The 9,916-nt window shown below is 32.9% G+C and overlaps 2 protein-coding genes across 2 annotated transcripts; one reads left to right on the top strand and one right to left on the bottom strand.

Annotated features, from left to right (window-relative positions):
• The first annotated feature begins 468 nt into the window (after nucleotides 1-468).
• Nucleotides 469-1,774, top strand: LOC113234096 (leukocyte receptor cluster member 1 homolog). The gene is made up of 2 exons (XM_026469343.1): nucleotides 469-629; nucleotides 811-1,774. Exons 1-2 carry the CDS (start codon nucleotides 607-609, stop codon nucleotides 1,703-1,705), a joined length of 918 nt encoding a protein of 305 aa, XP_026325128.1. The 5' UTR covers nucleotides 469-606; the 3' UTR covers nucleotides 1,706-1,774.
• On the bottom strand, nucleotides 1,726-8,302 carry LOC113234095 (WASH complex subunit 5). The gene is made up of 12 exons (XM_026469342.1): nucleotides 8,174-8,302; nucleotides 7,950-8,052; nucleotides 6,554-6,745; nucleotides 6,206-6,417; nucleotides 4,703-6,120; nucleotides 4,351-4,622; nucleotides 4,141-4,268; nucleotides 2,960-3,361; nucleotides 2,652-2,881; nucleotides 2,284-2,434; nucleotides 1,896-2,037; nucleotides 1,726-1,858 (listed from the first exon to the last, which is right to left on the bottom strand). The coding sequence occupies exons 1-11, from the start codon at nucleotides 8,293-8,295 to the stop codon at nucleotides 1,896-1,898; spliced, it is 3,372 nt and encodes a 1,123-aa protein (XP_026325127.1). The 5' UTR covers nucleotides 8,296-8,302; the 3' UTR covers nucleotides 1,726-1,858.
• Nucleotides 8,303-9,916: the final 1,614 nt, after the last annotated feature.

Below are 9,916 nucleotides of genomic sequence, written 5' to 3'. Positions count from 1 at the left end.
ACAGGTTTTTCGACGGAAAAAACGACAGCGTTCCACTTTTTCTCGCGTCCATTACACATCGCTTTACATTAGACGTTTTTTGACGCACGACACCATCACGACACTGAAAACCATAAAAAAAAAATTTGCACCAAGTAGAAATTCATTGAAATTTTATCGTGTTTTTAATTTGAAACAGTAAGTAACACGTCGAAATTACCAAATGAACGGTAAATTTTAGAAAATTTTATACAACTTTAGAATTATCGTAAGTCGTTATCGTTACGCTGTTGTCACGTCTAATTCAAATGCGAATTTGAGTGTTGCCAAATACTACCAAAACATGGTTTATTTTTTAGGGCAGCACTAGACGTGCTTTTTTTACAGAGCTAAGAAATAAAAAGAAATGAATTAGAATAATCGAAGACAAAAGATGTATTATCTCTCTCTTAATTTTTATACTTAGTTGAGAGACGTCACAATTTCCCACTGAAATTCTCACTCAGTTCCCATGTTTTTTTTGTCATGAGATTTCCAAGTTCCATTATTTTTCTTTGAGGGAAATAATAGTATCTATTTTTTTTCTTCAATTTTGAAGAGTGATGGGATTATTATAGAGTGGAAACTATGAATATCTTACCTAAGAAAAGGTAATCCTGTTATAATGTTACGAAAACCTGAACTCTGCTCTAACATTACATCTAAAACCTTCACATTGTAGTCTCTGATCTACTTCAAGCTAGTCATACTTCTGATATTATCTTATATTTTTCTGTTAAAATGCATAATAAACGAGAATAAGACTTAATAATAGGCAAAAATCTATTTCAGATGGCACGTCAGGACGAAGGAGAACATAGCTCGCGTAAGAAAAGACGAGGCGGAAGCTGCAGAAAAAGAGAGACAGGAAAGGCTTAGGACTGACATTGCAGATCGGGAAGCTCGGCTCAGTATCCTAAAGAAAAGAAGCAAACAAAAACTTGAGGAAGCTGGCATAGCAACAACTGAACCTGGCCCAACACCTACAGAACACACAATCTCAAAACACATTAACCTATTTGAGGATCTAGCACACGCCGTGAAAACTACTAACAAGGAACACGACCAAGAAGCGAAAGTAAAAAAAGAAGAATATGAAAAAAAAATTGGATATTTAACCTATTTAGGACAAGATACAAATGAGGCTCTAAAAAAGAAAAACTGGTATGAGGTACCGCCTGATAATTCAAGATTTTCCAGAACAGATGAGATCAAAGACACTTATGATAAACTTGTATTAAAAGATGCAGATGGGAAACCAAAAACAAAAGAATTGGACATAATAAATGGTGAAGTATCTTGGAAAGCAAAACAAAGGTTAGATCCAATAAATGCATTTAGAAAATCCTGTTCAGAAAGTAAAACTGTCTCTAAGGTAGCTAAACCAGAAGCAACTACTATAAGTAGTAATATAAACATGATAGAAGAGTGCGCTAAACAAAAGCATGGTAAAGATAAAAAAAAGAAAAAGAAGCAGGACAAAGATAAAGAGGATAAAGAAAAAAAACTGCAGAAATTAAGAGAAGCGAGATTAAAAAGAGAACATCAGGAGAAACAAAGAACTGAAATATTCTTAACTGGACTTAACCCTACAACTAGTAAGGCATCTCACGAGCCAGTTAACAAAGTGAAACCCAAATATAATTCTCAATTTAATCCAGAATTGGCAAGACAAAACTATAGGTAGTAAAAATGGAAACAATGTAAACAACATAGATTTTATTTACATTATAATTCATGTTTACACATAATATTACATTGTAATGACCTTTACAGTATAGTTTTATTAATCAATGAACTTCATTGGGAACAATACAATTATTTATATTGTTTATTACTACCTCATAGATGCGTATACGAAGTCTCATATACATATATCACTTTTGTACAGAGTGTGTCAGTATAACTAAAGGAAGTTTATCTTCCATCTGTCCAAAAGGCACATTGAACGTTTCGCAAAAGAGCTCCAAAATCCTTACGATTAAAGCACCTTCATTTGTTCCTTCTGAGGACCTTGATCTGGAATAATAATAGTACACAAAAGTTATCATATGAATATTACACCAAACATTTAACTACAAATAAAGTAGTGTTAGCAATATGAATAAAGCTATGTTTTGAAGCCAATCCACTTTGTTGATGTTTGATATCACCAGAGAGATAAGTTTGCTTTGTCAATTTTGCTTATGGCATGTTATCAATAATCCTCTACAATGAAATACTTTTATTAGATATAATACCTGCCAAACCTCTATTTTTACTTACTTTGAAAGTGTAGCAATTTTTGCATAGTTGCTCAGGAAGTTGACAAACATTTCGATATTTTCAGTCTTACACTGTCTCAATACTGTGTAAACTCCCACAAGAAGTGGATACCCATCTATATTTTCGCCAGCTTTTTTAGTCATCAGGTCTCCTAAAATGACGACAAAATTGCTAATTGATTCCAATTAAAGTTTATTTCAAGATTTATCTAACGTTTACAATGCCTGAACACTGTTTCCTTAAATAGTCTTTGCATTCGTAAAATTCATAAGTAATAACATCATATCTTCGATCTTTATCATTATCCTGAACGCATTACCATTACGCAGTACATTTCTATTATACTTAATCAACTGTGCATAACTCACCTGTGGTGTAACATATCTGAAACTTGGGCAACTGAGATATTAAAAACACAGCCATAATTCGGCCCATGTCTGCATTCAGGAACTCCTGTGCGTTCTTAACGTAAATCTTTTCAAAAGGCTCGTATATGCCACATCGCACTAAATATTCTTCCAAATTGTGCATCAACACAGATGATAACTTAGGTTTCTCTTCACAATTGGTTGACTTTTTTAATTCATTTATCAAGGCTCTGAAAAATAATATCATAAGCTTGCAGTCCCAGTCAATTTATATGTCAATATGTGATAATAGCAACTGCCATACTTACTCATTCATTGTTCTCAATGAAGCTTCCAAATGTGCAGAGTCAAATTTGCAGCTCGTGTTCAACTGATAAGCAATATGCTTTCTCAAGAGTTGTAGACTCCCGATGAGAACAGTAGCTTCTGATAGTTGATGCATAGTTTTGTGGCTTTTAACAATGACTTGCTCCAAATCCTTCACATCAATATTCAAATTTCTTAATATCACCTTGTCATGACCACTGCGAAAAACTTGTTGGACATTTTGCAATTGATTTTTAATCATAAAGGCGTATAAAGTATCGAGTCCATGAAGACCCACGACACCAATTGCTTCATTCAGTTTTGCGAAGGTTTTAGTGTTAACGATTTCATTTTGGGTTTTAACATCAAACCACGCTGCGCAGATATTAACGTAAGTGCATGACCTGGAATTGACATAAAAATAACCAACCCTAACGTAACTTTGTACGATAGTACAATAACACAAGTAGGGCAACTTCCGCTTGTTCGGTGCATCAATGCCTGTGTAGGCGAAGTGTTTCGCTGTGAGCGTAGGGTTGTCACATTATTTTAGTTGTACCTACAGGTTGTAAACATAACTACAAAAAATTAAGGTGTTCATTACAGTATTTTCATGCTAGATTAAAATAACCTTTGGTAAATGCAGTAATTATGTATGTATTGATATTTTATACCAGCATCGCGGATAGGTATCTCGATTATGGAAGTATGAATATGATATAAAAATGAAAAGCTGAATAATTCTGAATTTGAGTCACTCTTGTTCAAACACCATAAACAGAACAATAAACACGTCGAATATTTTATATCGTTTTTTAAACCGAGCAAACGCTTCAATTTTATCTAATTCTATAATGTACAAAGCGTGGAACAACCCACGCTATGCAACGTGACTGCACTGTAAGAATATGCGTACGTGTGCGACCATATACAGCGCGCGGCAGGCGCGCACACATATAAGGCTCACTGTTACCTAAGTTTGTATGGAGTTACTCTACTTGTCTTATATCTTCACAAACATTTTTATAATCTAGCCTTTGTAATTCAATGGACCTCACTAGGTACACATCATGATCATCATAAGTGTATGATCGCATCATACACTTATGATGCGATCATACACTTATGATGCGATCATACTGTTACCAATTGTCCTACCAAGTTACCAAGTGTCTATACATACCTTGCATCAGTTAGTAGCGCAATCTGTCTAGCAAGACTGCCCATAAAACCAGCTGAAGGACTGTACAGAGTTACTCCTTTACGTAAACTAATTTCTTTAGCGACGCTTTCGTTTATTATTGTAGAGACCTGCACAATAAATTTGTGAACAATTGCTAAAGTAGAATAGCAGATAGGATAATTAAAGGCGACTGTCGCTTTTTGTAAGTACCTGTTTCTGCCAAATTCGCAACCCGTGAATATTAATGTAGTCTTGAATATATTCCAAAGATCTTTTGTAACCATCCATACTCTCTGCTAATTTTTGCAATCGTGGCAGTAAGTTGTTTGACGCTGCTACAGATTTCTTTTGCTGCGGCTCTAAAAACTCCACGAACTTCTTGCTTATGTGCTTGTCTAATTCCTTTAACAGACCTTCCTCTAACAATTCTGCTGGATCTACTCTTATTACTCCTACTAACGTCGACCTCATGTCCAATATTCCTGAAAATATAAATGCAAATCTTTTAGTTACTATGAATGATTCATTAAAATACTAAGACTGGAATTATATTACACATTACCCGTAGTAAACGTGGACGCAGAATGCGTTAATCTAGCTACTTCCATTCTATCATCCAACTGTGCAAACTCTCTTAACTTATCCTTCTCCAATCTCGTCGGAACTTCCTTGATTGTCCACGTCTGCAAGTCAATAATCTTCTCTACTATACTAAATACCATTTCTGGAATTATCTGTAGTACTTTCTGTATATACTTAATCAGCTCATTACTATAGTATTGAGAGACTGAAACTAAGTCATCACTGTGAGCTTGATTGATTCTAAGCAAAGGTATTTCCATAGCACTGGCTAGTTTTAAAAAGAGAGCCCTAAGCCTGCTTGTTATAGCTGGATTTTCCTTGATACTATCTTGCATGTACTTCGTATATAAATCGAAAGTACACCACGCGTAACTAACGTCCGCTATAGTTTCCAAAGTTACCAAGAAATCTTCTTTTAAAGATGCGGCTCTTAGTAAATTCTTCAACGCATCTTTGCTTTCACAGAGGAACTGTACGATAGTAGAAGTGCTTTTTATTCCGTGAAATTCTTCAACTTCGTCCAAAGCTTGCAAAAGTTGAGTGATCTTTTTTATCGATTTACTTGTAATGGGTTCATTTAGAGACGATATTTGTTTTGCAATGTTATCGAACCACAGTTTCAGTTGTTCATTTTCCTGGACTTTGGTTACTGGTTTAGCTCCAGAAAATAGTTCAGAAAGACTGTTTACACCTTCTAAAGCAAGAGCTTTATTACTATTCCACACTTCATTTCTGCTTTCTAGCAGTTTGTTTAATATTTCTCTAACTTTCAACTCTAATTCAGCAGTACTTATCAGTAGTTCCAGTAATTTTACTGGATCATAGTTTGATTCCTTCAAAACTAATTCTTTCAATTGTTTGCTTCTCTTATTGTTATCGAAGAATATGACGTCACTATTATGTAGTAGCAACCATCTTATGACTAAATTAGAATTCAAGAGGAGATTTAAAATTTTGTTAATATTATCCATCACAAAATCTTCACTAAGTGTTCCTTCTTTCAACAGTTGATGAGTCTTATTAATAAGCATTTGCACAGACTCTCCTCGCTTGGAAAATACTTCTTTGACCATCTTACTGTTGCATACATTACTGATTGCTTGCTTAGCAGCTTTGAAATTTTCCCAATAATCTACTATGTTGATTGTAACTCCCATGTAAATTGGAATGATCCAGTTAGTAGGCAAAAATTTGTCTACAATCTCTCGCATTTTTGATGTATCTGTATGTAGACAATGTGGAATAAAAAACAGGCATACAATGAGCATGCTTGCTTGTGTCGCCAGTGCGGATGCTTGGTGTTCAGGAATCGTATATATAGCCAACTGGTTGTAAATATCTTCAGATCTTAATTTTCCTATTATTTTATCTACGAAGTCTGGGCGAATGCTAACGCGACTGAATGAGATTAAAGGAAATTGTTAATTTTTATAAGTCAGAAACTTAGAAACCACAACTTAAAAATAGAACTATGAAAATATACCTAAAATACTCCACAGGATAGTCATTGGGCCTTTTTCCATGTAGCTGATCATAACCAGTATCGCGAAGCAATTTGCATACATCGTCCACATTGGACTGTGATTGACTAGTGCTGTATCTATAAAAAGCTACTAATAACCTCTCTCTGATTGGGCCAGGAATGAAGAGATCGCAAATTAGCAACATCGCACCATATAAGTATAAAGATTCAGACTGCAAATATGAAAAGACAAGATATAAAAATGATTAAATTAATACAGGATGTTTATATGTACCAGTATCAGAGACTTGTCTTAAAGATTAACATACTATCTTTATATCAATCCCACGATATTTCTTTTCAACTCACCAATAACTGCTTTCCCTCAACATCTCTCATGACAGTTTCAATGTTCTGTTGTATGAAGATTCCTTCATTCAACTGTTCAACAAAGGAGTTCAAATCCACTATATATTGATAGATGTTCTCAAACAGGAGGTAGAAACGAGTTATTAGCTCTAGATATTTCTCTTTTAGATCATCATCAAGGTCTTGAAGTTTCTGTTAAAAAAAGGATATATCTAAAAAAAGGTTGTCATAAAATATTTTGGTTAACTTTGTACAGTTCAGTTAACAGACAATAATTTCAGTCAGACTGAACAAAAGGAGGGACATGAAAAAAATATTTTTTTTCTTTTTTCATTAATTCATATCGTATTGGGGTGAATTTCACTTTCCGAATTTCAATGGCACTTTTTGAGTGGTTTTTGTAAAACCCTTTTTTCTTTTGGTTTACGACGAAGTTCAAGCAATGTCAATAATTATAAAATCACAGACATATTTAAGTTAAATACAACAAAAAACGATATTTTAGGTCACATGAATGACATTGCAGAAACATGAATATAATATAATAATAATATAATAACGCACACACTCAACATAGCCCCGCACTAGGGAAACCCTGTGTCGCGGGTGAATGATTTTCTCATAAACATAAATGAGAAAGACGGCACAGTAATGAAAAATTATTATTACAACACACATTTTATCATTCACAAAAGAACATTTAATGTGTAACCAATATTTTAATATAACTTCTTGTATCAAAATCCTTCTCATCCATGTAAGACCATCTATCTATATGTAATTAATAAATAAATCTAAAGTATTTTGTTAATGTCATATAAACTTTGTTGTACATCAATATATCATCATCACCACCGTCAACATCAGCATCATTACCATTCACATCATCATCACAATGATCGTCATCATCACTACAATCAACGTCGTCATCATCACCACCATCATCATCGTCACCACCGTCATCATCACTACTATCACCATCTAATTGTTACATTTCAAGTAAATGTTTAGCTTAAAGTAACTATTTGACTTAAAAGTAGACAAGAATGAGAGCGACAATAATGATATTTGGATACATTTTTAATTGTCCAGTGTGTAAAATATGCTGGACTGTTATAAAAGTGCATGGATTTTAAAGTTCCCTTTGTCTGATTGATGTACAATAAAGTTTACAAAACTGTTACAATATATAAAATTAACTTGAATAAAACTTTGTTTCTTTATACTTTTTCTTCTACAGCTGTTGTTTGATGTCCAGTTTCATAGTGCCCCCTTTGGTACAGTACAAATAATGTTTTGTTTAAATAATTAATGTAAATACTGTTTCTATAGCACAGGTGCAGGAGTACTTGGTTATAATTTATGAGCTTGTGGACTTATAGACAAATATAATTACTGAATTCAAGGAAATTTTCTTTTCTTGTGCATCAGAAATTTTGAAGTAGCTGAAGTCCATGATGACATCTTGATACTTCAGTTGCAAGTCTTTGTTGCCCAATCTAAAACAGAAAATTAAAATATATAAATTCTAAATTACTAATGGATTTACCTAATTCAACAGCCTTTTAAAAAGACTAGCAGTTTACTTTTTATCTATGAAATTAGGTAAAAAGTACTTACGAATATTCCACAGGCTTGTGGTCTTTCAACCTCAGGATTTCTGCTATGATAGCATTTCCGTGGGAAACCAATTTCAACAGATTTTGTGCACAAAGATTATCTTCTGCCATAAACACCCGCATCTTAACAGAGATAACAGTACTTTTGTTTGATCTTTTATTAAATATTATTTTCCCTAATAAATGTACTCTACTCTTTGATATATTATTAATCAGTTAAAATCTGAAATTAAAGCTCAATAATACTTTTTGAGCTTAATTTTAATTTGATATCTTGTTATTAGTAGTTTGTGATATCTTGATTGAACTTCAATTAAATGAAAATTTTATAGTCCACAATTTTTTTTTTTAATAATGGCACTACATAAACTTTGTGCCAACGTCAAAGTAAAAGGTTAGAAAACGGACGGGAGGAAAACCAAAAAGAAAGGGAAGAGAGCTAAGTTTGGAAGGAATTAATATATTATAAAAGAAATATTATAATTTGAATTATATACATAAATTACACAAAATAAATAAATACAAGGACTAAATTTTTATATTATTTGTATGTAATAATAAATGAATGTAATAAATTTTGAGAATAGGATACATAAGGAGGCATGACACACGGGTAGGTAAAGGAACTCTAATGAAAGGAAATGTAAAAATTAAACACTACGTTAAGTACGAGTTAAATATGCATTTATGGCTATGGAAGAGCGGAGCCTCCTCACAGGCTTGATAAGCTTAATAGGAGGTACCATCCACTGTTAATGTAAAGTTAATTGTGTTACTGAAATAAGCATTTTATTTAATTTTTATTGATTTATTTAACACGAACATATAAAGATTGAACATGTGAAGAGTTGTTGGAGGAAGAAGAAACGGTCAAATCGGTAACAAGAGAAAAAGATTAAAATAGAAACACATCTTTATTAAGATTTATTCAAAAATTAGATTAGATTTATCTTTCAAACTTTTTTTTTCTATTGAGTATAATATTTTTTTTATATATAATAATGGCTTTGTCTTCGCATTTAGCCAATGAATTAACACGTTTTGGGTTTCAAAAAATGTTTGTTGATTGTTGAATTTGATGGCTCTATAGCCAATACTCAATAAAAAAAAATATACGACTCACATTTCTTTTACTTCGTACAACGAAGTACTTATTAATTCCATGCATTTAGAAATGTCAGAGATTCGCTCTGGACCTTTTGGAGGGAAAAGTGTCGTTTTTACTTAGAGGATGGAAAAGTTTCTATAGTCTAAGCGTTTTTATTTTGACTTTCAATTATTTTGTGAAATCTAGTTTAAAGTTGTTTAGGCTGATGGCTTTGCCAAAGCCTTAATTTTTTTAAATTTATTAAGGCTTTGGCAAAGCCATCAGCCTAAACATGAAGCTTAAATATGTTTCTGTAAATATGGCCGCCACAAAGAGGATAGGCAATTTGAGGCGGCGTGCTTGGATTGACTCGGGATTCCTTAAAACGGGCCGATACGTGTATTTTAGTTCAAGATTTGTATAATTTCGCGTTTTAATCTTCGATTAAGGCACAATAGCACTATCCAATTCCACTTTAAACTAGATTTCACAAAATAATTGAAATCAAAATAAAAACGACACTTTTCCCTCCAAAAGGTCCAGAGCGAATCCCAAAGCCTTAATAAATTAAAAAAAAAATTTAGAAATGTCAAGTCGAATGTCAATATGTATTTATCTTTTAATCAAATAGTGGTCAAATTAAATAATCCTTGAATC

The sequence above is a fragment of the Hyposmocoma kahamanoa genome, unplaced genomic scaffold (assembly GCF_003589595.1).
Source record: "Hyposmocoma kahamanoa isolate Upper Pololo Valley unplaced genomic scaffold, ASM358959v1 81, whole genome shotgun sequence".
NCBI lineage: Eukaryota > Metazoa > Arthropoda > Insecta > Lepidoptera > Cosmopterigidae > Hyposmocoma > Hyposmocoma kahamanoa.
Note: the sequence above shows the minus strand (reverse complement) of the source record. Positions and strands in the feature narration are given on the sequence as shown.

What these genes read in the sequence shown, in the direction of transcription:
- LOC113234096 (XM_026469343.1), top strand. Translation starts at nt 607, where the DNA reads ATGAATATCTTACCTAAGAAAAG. An exon ending in AATATCTTACCTAAGAAAAG is followed by an intron (nt 630 to 810) that starts GTAATCCTGTTA and finishes AATCTATTTCAG; the next exon opens with ATGGCACGTCAGGACGAAGG.
- LOC113234095 (XM_026469342.1), bottom strand. Translation starts at nt 8,295, where the DNA reads ATGCGGGTGTTTATGGCAGAAGATAATCTTTGTGCACAAAATCTGTTG. An exon ending in TGCGTCCACGTTTACTACGG is followed by an intron (nt 4,623 to 4,702) that starts GTAATGTGTAAT and finishes TTATATTTTCAG; the next exon opens with GAATATTGGACATGAGGTCG. An exon ending in GCGCTACTAACTGATGCAAG is followed by an intron (nt 3,362 to 4,140) that starts GTATGTATAGAC and finishes TGTCAATTCCAG; the next exon opens with GTCATGCACTTACGTTAATA.